This window comes from Vanellus vanellus (genome assembly GCF_965231255.1).
Source record: "Vanellus vanellus genome assembly, chromosome: 1".
NCBI lineage: Eukaryota > Metazoa > Chordata > Aves > Charadriiformes > Charadriidae > Vanellus > Vanellus vanellus.
In genome coordinates this window covers 210,525,702-210,538,204 of record NC_138905.1, presented here as the reverse complement: position 1 = coordinate 210,538,204, position 12,503 = coordinate 210,525,702, and the positions used below count along the sequence as shown (strand labels likewise).

The 12,503-nt window shown below is 48.0% G+C and overlaps 1 protein-coding gene across 1 annotated transcript in view; it reads left to right on the top strand.

The window, feature by feature from the left end:
- AMOTL1 (angiomotin like 1) overlaps positions 1-11,679 on the top strand; it is a 58,272-nt gene extending 46,593 nt beyond the window's left edge. Inside the window, exons 8-13 of the mRNA XM_082486781.1 lie at positions 1,506-1,655; positions 5,279-5,469; positions 6,788-6,913; positions 8,804-9,030; positions 9,746-10,015; positions 11,331-11,679. Of these exons, the coding sequence (XP_082342907.1) occupies positions 1,506-1,655; positions 5,279-5,469; positions 6,788-6,913; positions 8,804-9,030; positions 9,746-10,015; positions 11,331-11,434 (1,068 nt within the window). The 3' untranslated portion in view covers positions 11,435-11,679. The remainder of the gene's footprint in view (positions 1-1,505; positions 1,656-5,278; positions 5,470-6,787; positions 6,914-8,803; positions 9,031-9,745; positions 10,016-11,330) is intronic.
- Positions 11,680-12,503: the final 824 nt, after the last annotated feature.

The following is a 12,503-nucleotide window of genomic DNA, read 5'->3' as shown; positions in this document are numbered from 1 at the left end:
CCAGCTTACAACACCTCTCCAGCCTCTCTTATTTATCTAGATCCCCAGTGTCAACTGAGGTTAATGTATTTTTATGCTCCTGTTTTGCTTCTGAAAACCTTCAGGTCTCAAACAAGTGTATAAATAAATGAGGGAGACTAGAAGTCCTAAAGAGGATCTTAGTGATCATGGTAATGACCTCGAGTGTTGCCCATTAACTGCCAGGCTGCAGGTGAGGTCCAACTGAGGCTTGGCACCATCTCAGCATTCAAACCAATTCACCCCCCCTTTCTGAGTCAAGGAGTTAAGTCGAGAGTGTTTTGGGGTCTTTTGGGGTTCATCGAGGTCTTTTGGGGTTTGCAGTTCCATTTGTGTGCACTGTGCTTTCTCTACTACAAGGCAGATACCTTGAGAAAGGTAAATTTATTCATGCTTGTGAAGAGAAAATTCATGACAAAAGGTTGGGGGAGAAGAGGGGAACTGGGTTTCCTGAGGTTGGGACTGCAACCCATGGGGTGAGCAGGCAGACCCTGCTGCCACAGCCCCACAGGTGAGGTTTTGGGTCAGTGTCTGTGCTCCCCGGGGATGGGGACTGCTCACAGACACCCAGGTGTTCCTGGCCTCTGTGAGTGGGCTCGCCCCTTCTCGGTACCAGGTTTTGGCTGGGAAGCAGGTTTTAGCACAGGCTTTGCTGCCCGTCCCAGTGATGCCCAGTGTGTCTGGCCTCTTCAGCCTCCTCTCCCCGAGGGCTCTCAAGTGTGCCAGCTGCTGCCTATCATGATACCCTGCGGTGTCACTGAGTGCCCGATGGCATGGTAGGAGGCCAGAAGAAGTGGGGATAGCTGCTAAGCACCCTGAACAAATGCAGTCTGCTTGCACATTTTTTTGGGGGTACGCTGCTCGAGCAATCTCTGGCTGTAACAGCCTGTATTGCAAAATCCTTGTGTGATGCTTAGCCCTTCGATAATTGCATTACATACAATGCTGGCTTTAGCTGCCAGCACATCTATACATTGTCATGGCCAAGTCCATGAGCAGGATAGAGCAGGTGGAGCACTTCCACCTGCTGGCACTCTGCTTGCTCCACCTGCATTGAGCAGATATGCAGGGCTGAAAAAAAGAGACTCTTTGGGTGCAGACAATGTGCCAAGTGTCACCAGTCAATAAAACCCCCTTGGGATTCCTCTTAGCTGAGGCCAGTCTGTGTGCTTGCCCAAAGAGTATCCATGAACATGACAGCTCTTGTTTAGAAATGGCCAGGGGGTTTCGTGGCTAGCAGATCCCCAATGGGTGCAAGATCTGGGCAGTGTTCCCTCTGAAAGGGGTAGAGCTGCCCCAGCAATGCCTGCTGTGCCCTTTCCCTGCCCATCAAAGGGGCACCATCCTTCCCCTAGAGAAACTCCGTGAAGCAAACGGCCAAAGTCATGCTTGCACCCAATGCGCACCTGCAAGCGTGTGGGGGTCCCGGCAGCCCAGGGTGGGTGCGCGGTGCCCCCCCAGCACTGCTGACCCCCTGTCCCCCACAGCTGCGCAGGAAGCAGGCCTATGTGGAGAAGGTGGAGAAGCTGCAGCAGGCGCTGACCCAGCTGCAGGCGGCCTGCGAGAAGAGGGAGCAGATGGAGCGGCGGCTGCGCACACGCCTGGAGCGGGAGCTGGACTCGCTGCGGATGCAGCAGGTGAGGACAAAGTAGTCTGTGTGGGACACCAGCACAGGGCCTTCGGCGTTACTTTTAAAGAGGGACAGTTGCTTGCAGTCCTGCCAGGTGCCACCTTGCTCTTGGGTTCAGGTCATTGGGCTTTCCACCTAAGCCTTTCCATTGGATGGGGTTGTTGGTGCCCCATCATTGGAAGTGTTCAAGGTCAGGTCAGACAGGGCTTTGACCCACCTGATCTAGTGGAAGATGTCCCTGCCCATGACAGGGGTGTTGGACTCAGATGATTTTTGGAGGTCTCTTCCAACCCAAACCACTCTATGATTCTAACTCCTGATTTTCAGTGGAGGATGGGGGAGCTCCACAGTGGGACTGCTGGACACAGCTGAGCCCTGCCTGCTGTGGGGCTGGGAGGTCCTGGTTCCCCTGACGATGGGCAGAAAGAGCTCTGGCCCTATGTGTCCCTCCACACCTGCTAGGGGACAATGTCCTTCCAGGTTGCTCTCCAGCAATCACAGATTGTGCAAGATCAGCTCCACACCGAAGGAGGAGAGGAAAGGTGCAGTACATGTGGGCATGAGGTTCAGCCCACAGACTTTGGCTGGTTTTCATTGAAAAAGCAACATGGATGGTATGGGATTAGGTGGGAGCAAGGGCTTGGGCCATATTTGTTCTGGGCAAAGCTGATGTACCTGTTTCACAGAAATATCTATCCATGACAGATCTGGAGACAAATGGTGTCATCTTCAGACAATAAATTATTTAAATATCAGTGGGCTAGAGTGTAGGTTTGCGTTTCTGTGTACATCCCCTTGTTTTTTGGCAGCCCTGTGTCCTTAGAGGGATAGTGTTATGCTTGTATTTTATGCACAGTTATTCCTTTGTTATTCCTCCTCCACCGCCAAGTCTCAAAGTCCAGTCATCTGTGAAAAGGAAAGAAAAAAGCACAGGGAGGTTGCAGGGAGGATTTCCAGGCTGCAGCCGCCACCGAGTGCCAAATACACTGCCTCCAGAGGAGAGAGAGCAGATGTACTAAGTGTATCAAACCACCGCTTGGGGAAGAACCAGCAACATAAGCAAAGCATGATGCTCCTGTAACTCTTGAAGGGCTCACTCGTATCTCTGTCAACGCACGCATCTGCTACAATAACCCTTCCTTATTTATGAGCCATTAGTGGAGACCAAAGCAGCTGTTACACAGAGTTTGTGCTCCCAGAAAGCTGAAGGGCTGATCCTGCCGACAGGATGCAATTGCGAAATAGCTCTACAGGCAGTATCAGCGGTTGCAGAGGCATGAGGTGTCCAGACTTGAGAGCATCCATCCCCTTCTCACCGGCAGGTTCCCCCACACCCTTCCAACAGCATCACTGTCACTGCTGCTCCCTGGAGACCCTTCCCATCCGTCTTGCCTCTTCCTTGCTGCCATATAAGTATGTTAATTCTTTCTTGTCCTGTCAATCATGGACTTGCTGTTCCTGTCTTCTTCCAGTAGCTCTTCTCAGTTGCCCCTTAGCCTGCTGTCCTCCAATTTAAAAAAGAAATGGGGTATGACATGCTAATGCCAGTGTAAATGAAAGAACATTTGAGAAAACACACTTAAAATTCAAGTGAATTCTAGAACTAGTAAGGGTTTCGTTCTCTGGGCTGGAATATAGGGACAAATCATTAAGTAAATGGGATCGACTGTTGATAAAGTCCTTGTCCTGGGAGTTCAGGCTACGTCTGCTCATTTTAGCAGAAAATTCCTCGGTAACTTACAGATTGCTTCATTGTTTTTTATTGGTTTTTTGACACTGTAATCAGCAAGTGCATTTTGTGTTGCCCTAGTTCTCAAATGCCTGCAGCAGTTCCCTCTAACAAGTTTTAAGAAGAAAGATACTTTGATTTCACTTCTCACCTGGCAGCTTTGAGGCTAGACTGGGGTATTTTTTTTACTATTATTATTTATACTTTTTGTTTTACAAGCCGCAGCCCTGCAATGAATCATGTTGCTTAAAAATGCCCTGATGTTTTACTTCAGAGTTGCCTTCTCTGAGTTATCAGTTATATCTATTGAAATATTTTTTTATCGCAGAGAAAAAAAAGAGGTTTTTTCTCCATTTTACCGGAGTCTGCAGAAAGAGACATCAAGGCAGAACCTCATCTGTTCCTGGCTTGTTGGTAACCAGGGCCAAATGGCAGATCTTCGTTATCACTGATGCATGAGCTGGGACAAAAAAAAAACTCCCTTTGACTTAGCATTGCAGGCTGAGCGTGCAGGGCTGGCAGAGGTTTTGACTGAGAAGATGACAGGTACCCATGATGTCCCAAGATGCTATTTACAGACCAGGACCATGCTTCCAAAATATTGCCTTTTTGCCAGGGGGCTGACAATATTAGAAATGTGGGTGCTGATTTTTGCAGGAGCAGAGTTGCAATCGTTGCCCTTAAGAGCTGCTCCATATTGCATTTCCAGAGAGCAGCTCACAAACATGTCATTACCGCACCAAAGGCAAAGGCTGCAGCCCTCTCCTGGTATCTCTAGTTACTCGTAAGCAGGAGATAAGTGTCTAGAAGGAGGAACTGTGTTTTGGAAAATGGAAATGGTCGCTGCAGCCCTCACTCTGGTGTGCCAGTACTGTGCCAGGGAACCGCTTTGCTGGTGGAAGTTCGTGGTGTAGCACGGATGAGAAGCCAGTGCTGTCGAGACATAGTTTCCCCTTTAACGCAATCCTGTGCACTGTGGAGTGTAACAAATCTCTTGCGTTTTTTATTGGAAAAAAAAAAAAAGCATTTACTTATTCTGATTTCTCCTGGAGCTTTGTGCCTCTCTCCCCCCTGTGGCTTCATCCCACCCAGCCTCCCCTGAGCCAAGGGCTGGATCGCCATCCACCTCCACTCTCCACTAGCAGTGACAGCAGCTTGGTGCAGCTACCTGTGCTGCTTAGGTGCTTTAATTAAGTGCCTGTAACGGCGTAGGATAAATTCTGCCTGGGTAAGTGCTTTCCTCACAGTGTAGATGCAAAGGGTTACGCACCCGTGGCTGCTTGTCAGCGTCTCATGGGAGCTCCCCCTCAGTGCCTGGGGATCTTCTACCTCTCCAGTTGGAAAGTTACCTGTTGCACCACAGAAAGCATCTCCTGAGGGCACATGAGAACTAATATGCCAAAAGAGACAGACGTAAATCTGTGTCCAGGGTATTTCCCGAGCTGCTGTTTTGAATGTAGCTAGGTTACACGTCGCTTTTTTTTCTGCTTTTATATATAAACACTAGTAATAACTGCTTGTCTATACCGAGCACTGCCCGGCTGTGTGATGAACTCCCAGCAAGAAGAGTATCTTTTAAAGCTTCATTGCTTCTTTTTCCTACTGGCTTTTTTTCCTATTATTTCCCTTGGCTTGTGGTATCCCATGAAATCCTTGCATATCCAGGGAGCAGCCAGATCCCTACTTCTGTCAGCATGGTACGGAGAAGTGCGTGCTGGGGTTGCATACATGGTCAACCTGCAGGTCCTCCTGCAATCTAAGGGGTTCAGCTTGGGGCTTCCACCTGCCCCTGTCAAAAGACACGGAGATGCCCTTGTGTGCTCCAGAGGAGTGGGGAAAAAAGGGTTAGCAGCTCCCATACTTGGCAGAGGTTGAACGCCTGTCACTCTTTCCACTGGCAGAGGCAGGGCAGCTACCAGGCGAGCAGCCTCCCGGAGCACAATGCCCCAGCCCTGATGGAGCTGGTGCGGGAGAAGGAGGAGAGGATCCTAGCCCTGGAAGCTGACATGACCAAGTGGGAGCAGAAGTACTTGGAGGAGAGTACGATCAGGCACTTTGCCATGAACGCCGCAGCCACGGCTGCAACAGAGAGGTAAGATGGCCTTGCTGCCAGTGGGTAGCTCTCTTCACCATGGAAAGCATGGGGGGATTATAAGGGATGGATATTTTCTTAAGGCTGGATTTTGCTTGCCTTTCCCTGCTGAGTCGAGCTGCCAGGGTTAAAGCACCTCTCAGTGGCGTCATGCCAGTAAGATACAACAGTCAGTTAAGACAGGATTTACCCTTCTGACCAGGTCTAAAAGTTTATCAAATCCAGGCACCAGACTCAAGCAATGGCCTCAGTGGCAAAGTCTCGGGCTGCCGAATTGCACAGCATAGGTAAGGCAACTCCTCCCCACCGCACCAGTGGAGCAGCAGGGACTGTTGGTACATGGCTGCATCCGTCCCACTGTCTGCAACGTAGTATTTAACCTAGTTTTAAAAACCTGTAATGAGGGAAATTTTGTGGCCTGAGCCCCCTGTTTCACCGCTTCATTAAGCTTGAAATTAAAAAGGTTCTCCTGATAGCTACGCTAAACCTCTTTTCTGCAAATTACCTCAATTGATTCTTGTCCTTCCCAGGTGTACTTGATGAACAACAGATCACTGTCAACACTGTAACAGCCTTGTAAATATTGGAAGGCAGATACCTCCTGTTGTATCTCCCCTGGCCTGAACTAACTTACTTCCTTCAGCCATTCCTCACATGTCCCATTATAAACCCCTTCCCATTGCTGTTGCATTTGTCTGGACCGTCTCCAGTTTGTCAGTGTGAAAGAGTGGTGCCCAAAAGCAGAGAAGGCACTGCAGTGAGGCTTTCCAGCGATGAGGAGGATGGGATAATTAACTTCTTGCCCCAGTTTCTTAGAAGCCAAATCCCCTGAAAACACCCTAAAATGAGATTTCCCTTTGAAATGCAGTTAAGTGCATGACTCAGGATGGTCCTTTTCTTTTGCAGTCCAGTCTGGGCAGCAATTCATGTACTATTTTTCACCTTCCAAAGTGTACAATTTTGTTTCTTGTTTGCGATGTAGTCTTGTTGGCTTGGGACCATTTTCCCAGTGAGTGAGTCCCTCTGATGTCTGACCCTGTCCTTCAGGATGGTTGTTAGCCCCGTGGGGGTCACCCACGATTTCGGTGTGCTCTCTGTTCTGCCAGTTGATTAATGGCATTAATGACTAAACCCAAGCCAAGAGTAGCCCGCAGCAAGATGACCCAATGCCAGATAGCCATCCACTTGATAGGCAACTGTCACTAGCTTGCTCTTCAAATGTGGGTTTTAGGTTTTCTTTGCAAGTGCCAATCACCCTTGCAAAAGCCACCCTTGTGGACTCAGGAGCCCAACTCATCATGTTGAACCACTTTGCCAGGGACGCCTCGGCCTCGAGCCACTCACGCAATGGCAGCTACAGCGAGAGCGCGCTGGAGGTGCGGGGCTGGCAGGAGGAGGAGGAGATCGTGCAAGCCAACAGGCGCTGCCAGGACATGGAATACACGTAAGGGGCTATCGTGCCATACCTGCTTGTCGTGGGGTTTGGGCTGGGTTCAGATAAACCAGAATGACCACCTGTTCTTTCATGCATACCTGGGAAGGATGGGCTTAGCTTCTCTTTGACTTAGTTTCACTCTTCAGCAGTAAAACAGGGATTAAAGAGTTGCTGTCGTTAGATAACTTCCTCCCTACCTTCTTGTTAAACCTTCTCTGTGCCAAAAATTACCTTCTTACAAAACAGAGGCTGTTCCATTATTGAAAGTAGGTTGGCATGTGAGGAAGCTGAATGCTTGTTTAATCTCAGTGAAAATCCCTCTCTGGAAACAAGAGTGTCTGGATATGAAAGCTGAAGTTGTAATGCCACTCCTACGTAATCAGCAACGCGAGGGCTTGCGCTGCCTCGCTCGTTGCTGCTTGCCTGCTTATTGCTTTCTAGACACACTTAAGTTTCCCACATCCAAGTTGTGATGGTCACACTGGCATTTAGGAACAAACCTGCAAAATTTAGCACGACGAGCACTGCTAAAAAAGATGCATTTACAAGTAATAGAAGATATAAAATAAACTTTTTGGGGCACAGGCAGTCAGCAAGAGTAACGTTCGTTGTTGCAGATACTTCTCCATTTTCAGCACACAAGTGGACGTGTGGCTGCGTAGTTCAATAAGCGTTAGACCTGGGCAGTATTTTTAATCCAGACTTTTTTCCTGGTGAAAGGTGGCCTTTTGATAAGTAAAAATCCCTTAAAGCCTGTGTGTTCCTCTAGGTTTTTAACGAAAAACTATTTAAAATCTGTTGTTCAATGTTGGCTTCCCCACAAAAAAAACGGTCTGCAGACACTTTTATAAAAAGGTGTATTTGTTGCTTGTGGAAAACATCGGTGATTGTTTTTACTGGGTTTGGTTGTTGTTTTCCACTCACAGGTGCAAGCTAATGCTGCTTCCAGTTAAGTGATGGGAATTTTGCCATTGGCTTCATTAAAGATAGATTAGGATCTTGTGTTTTCATTGCAAATTAAACATCTGATTATGAAAGCTAACGCTAACATGAAGTTACTAGCTATCTCCCTTGTACGTATAGGTTTTCCAGATGCAGCATTTTAGCTTTTACTGCTTCACAAAATGCAGCTGCATTGGACTGTATATTGTACATCAATAGTCAAGCTGTAGTCATCTGGCTGTCATACTGTACATGTACAGTTTGGGTTTTTTTGAAATGTGGTTTTGTAGTCTTTCAGTATGATTTGGTGTTAATCGTTCCTGGAGAAAAGTCTCAGATAATGCTATTTTTTTGTGATTTGAGAGTCTTTGGGGTCTGTATGAGAGAAGTAGCAAGCTTTGCTCAGCTCTGCACACCATGTGCTGATTGCTTCTGCAGCAGTGAGGGAGAAGCAAGAGCCCAGACCGGCTGTTACAGAAACCAAAGGGAACCTTTCTGCTCACTTCAGCGGGTCTTCACTCCAGCTGACGGCAGACCCAAATCGTGGGGTTAACTCAGCCTACCAAGGGAGGGTTTCCAGATTTGGCCCCCATGTATTACAGAGGTGTAAATTGTCTGTTTGTTGGTATTCTGGTGAAGGTAGCAGTCCACAGCTCGGTCAGGATACTGCCCTCATTGCTCCTGGGTTGGTAAAGCCTCAACTATAGATGAGTTCAGTTGACCTGGCAGAAAAGAGTTCTCAGTTTTGGCTTAATAGCCAGAAACACTCGCTGTTTTGAGGTGCGTGGTTATCCTCAGAGGAACTGGTGGGAACTGCCTTGTCTGATTCACTCAAAACTGGAGGGGACAGAGCAGCAGGACATGTACCCAGGGACCCATCCTGCTGCCCCAGGGTGGGGACAAGCTGCCTGTATAAACTCTTTCATTCCTGTAAGCAGAGCATTCATATTTTGGCAGAATAAAGAATCTCCACGCAAAAATAATTGAGAAGGATGCCATGATCAAGGTCCTTCAGCAACGGTCACGGAAAGACCCAGGGAAAGCCGACAGCGCCAGCCTGCGACCAGCTCGGTCTGTCCCCTCCATTGCCGCTGCTACGGGCGCGCATTCACGCCAGACCTCGCTCACCAGCAACCAGATAGCTGAGGAGAAGAAGGAAGAGAAGATCTGGAAGGGAAGCATAGGTGAGCTCAGGTTTTGGTTAAGCTTTGGCTCATCCATCACTTTGTCCTAATCCTTCTACTTGAGCTTAGCAAAAGTGCCCCAGCCATGGTGCACATTGCCCCGATGGCTCGTTTCCAGAGCACTTCCCATGGGAAGAACATTTGTCCATGTGTTGAAGTCAAAAATTAGTAATTTTTTAACCTTGCATTGTATCTTAATCATATTTTCAATCATCTTAATTGTTCTGTACTGATTACAGAAAGCCATAGTCAGGGGAAATCCTCCCAGACATGCAGATGATGATTGCAATTTTGTGGGAGTAAATAACAAATTTGGGCAAGAAAAAAATCATTGTTAAAGTTAAACAAGGGGGTGAGCATCCTTTTGGATAGGAGTGCATGATGCAATGCAGCAGCTAAATGTGCAGGACTGCAGTGTGAGGATGCATGGGATGAGGTCTGCAGAAGTATGCAAGTCTGTGCCGGGGGTAGGTACCACAGGGTTAGGTGAGCAAAAGGGGATGCAGGAAAGGGCAGCTCCTCTCAAAAGGCTTATTTTGTTGGAAAGTACCGTGTGGATGTCAGGACAAGAGCAACAGGTGGTGTCAAGGGGAAAAGCTAAGCTGAGCTAAAGGGCTGGGACACATCCAGACCAGTGCCTTGTAGCTCTGGGGTGGGACAGGGAGACAGCACTTATGTTTGAGCCGGGATGTGGCTGACCTCCATGTGTTTTCAGGGCTGCTCTTGGGGAAGGAGCACCACGACCACCCATCGAGCCCCTCACTGCCTCCTCCGCTGCCTTCCTTGTCCTGCATGCCCATCCTGGCACCCGCAGCCTCCCATGCGAAGACAGGCAGCAAAGACAGCAGCACCCAAACGGACAAAAGCGCTGAGCTCTTCTGGCCTGCTGCCGCCTCCTTCCCTGGCCGTGGACGGCTGGGTACCACCCCGTCGCACAGCCCGGCCCCACGGACCCTGGGGACACGAGCAGCTGGCGAGAAACTGGGTGAGCTCTGCCAGATCCCCATGTCAGTGCGAAACACTGGCACCTCCGGGCCTGGCAGCGGATCCCCAGGGACACCCCAGTATTGATGGAGGGAGGGCGATGCCTTCACAATTTGTAAGGTGGTGGGGAGGTTTCTTCAGGGAAACTAAAATCATAGTGAGAGAACTTTCCAAGGCTTCCCGGTCTGGCTTTGCAGAGTTTCATGCTCAGCAGCGTCTGTAAAGCTCTGCTTGCCTGCAGCGGGCAGAGTTTCCGGCAAATGCAATTATTCGTGCTGCCAAAGATTAAATTACAGAGTTTCACACCTTGAAAACACTTCACGCCTGCTCACGAGCCCAGACCCTTCTCTTTTTTTTCAACTTAAACCGTGGTTAGTAAAGGCACCGTTTTCTCCCTTATTTTTAAAGGAAACCTGGGGGGAAATAGTAAGGAGAAAGTGGAGATTTTGGGGGGGGCGGTGTAAAGAAATACAATTTTAATTCTTTTTGAAAGGTGGAAATTGCTGGTTTGCAGCTCTAGCAAAGGAGACGCTTATTTTACAAACCTTCTTTTGAAAAAGCCAGTTTCCTACACATTCATCTTGTTTCAAAAGCAAGCCTTTCCTCTAAAAACATTCCATGTATCATTAATAAGGCTAAATATCACTGATTCCTTAAAACTCTGGATTACTGTGTTTTGGGCGATCCAGTTTGGAATTTGTTTCCAGGTACTCTGAAAATAGCCTTTAAGGCTTTTCCTGCTTGTAAGAAATTAGTGTGCTCCTTCTCCCTGAATTTGACTGTCGAGAACTATGGTGATGAAGATAAACACCTGACATCTATCATACATTGTGATAATTGGCCATATACATTCTCTTAGCCCATCCCACTGGCAAAGTATTACACTTTAGATTAAATCACCTACTGGATTATTTGTGTACAGCATTCATGACATTTTAAACTCCCAAATTTTGTACCTGATGCAGAACAGAAGTATACACGTGGAGAGCTACTGTGGATCATATGACAAGTAGTAACATGGTAAAGTGATGTAGACCTTTCACAAATGCCTGTTTCTCTGTAGGGCCACAGCAAAAGAGGTGCTTTGGTCTGTATCTCTTAAATGCCATCTTTGTGCTTACACACGTGCTGTCATTGTGCAGGGAATTCAGCATTACATGTTCTCAGCCTCCTGATTAAATTTGGTCCTCAGTATGTAGGACATACAGTTAAGATGTGCTCCACCACCGCACCCCCCCAAATGGTTTTATATTTGCATGGAAAAATTTGCTGTTGAATTTGAACTGAAGACCAACTTTCCCTTCTTCTCGTTTCAGAGAACTCAAGCCATGGGAAGCTGCCCGACAGCAAAGGCAGAGTGAGCAGCTTGCTCCACAAGCCTGAGTTTCCAGATACGGACATGATGGAAGTCCTCATCTGAGCAGAGGACAGCATCTCTGGGGTTTTATATGTGTACAGCCAGGTCCAAGATGGTCCTCGGTGTGCCAACCTTAAAAACTAACCCTGAGAGTTTGAAGAAAGATAAAGTTTGTGCCCGAAACAAAGCTTGAGTCTGATATGTTGAGACTTTGGACCAGGCGAGAAGTCAAGAGAGCTGAAGAGGAGCAATGAAATGAACGTCTGGGATTTTCTGAGCAGAAAGGGGCATTGAGAACAGAAGGCGGAGTGAGAAGGGGATCGTCAAGGGAAAGGGAAAATGTGTTTTCTGGTGTAAAGAGAACGTGGCAAAGTTACAGACTGGGTGTACAGTGCTGCTCTGTTTTCCTGCCTTTCTGCAGCTGGGACAAGGAGCAAAATCCCGGCTTTTTTGAGGCCAGAGGGAGTTTCTGAGTAACCCAGGAGAAACTTGAATCTTCCTCATTATCAATTCATTTCTCGAAAGTATTCACTGCTTAATTTCAGTGAATAATTGATCTGTAGATGTACGTGGCAAGTTCTTGTAAGTATTTGTTTGAAGTGGTGTGGTGTGGTTTTCCTGGGCAGGCAGGTCAGGTGCCTCTTTCCTGGCTGGACAAGTGTTGCTCTTGGAGCTGGATTTACAATGCAAATATTCGTGTCTTGCAACCTCAGAGCTTGCTGAGACTTCTTTTTTTGGTAGGAGCAGTTGTTGGCTGGAATTCCCATGGAGGATGAAGGTAGAGGCAGGGAGGAGGACCCTGCTGAAGCAATCCCTTTTGTGAGGATGGGAAGGCTTCAGGAGGGAAAGTCGAGGGAGGATCCCAGCAGCTCCCCAAAGGGCTGTGCAGTGAGTGCAGAAGCTCATTCAGAGGGGGTGTGCATGGGTGTGTTTCCAGTGGAGTTAAGCTGGGATCTGATGTGAGATCAGAAGATGGCCTCTAACTGTGTACTGGTTCATAGTAGTGGAAGAATCAGTGTGTTTGTGGTAAGAACAGGATTTTTCCTTATTTTCAATGCCTACAGCCAAATCCTACCTTCCTTGAGCATACAAACCTGCCATTCAAGCTGATGTGAGAGTGGGCATTAAAGGG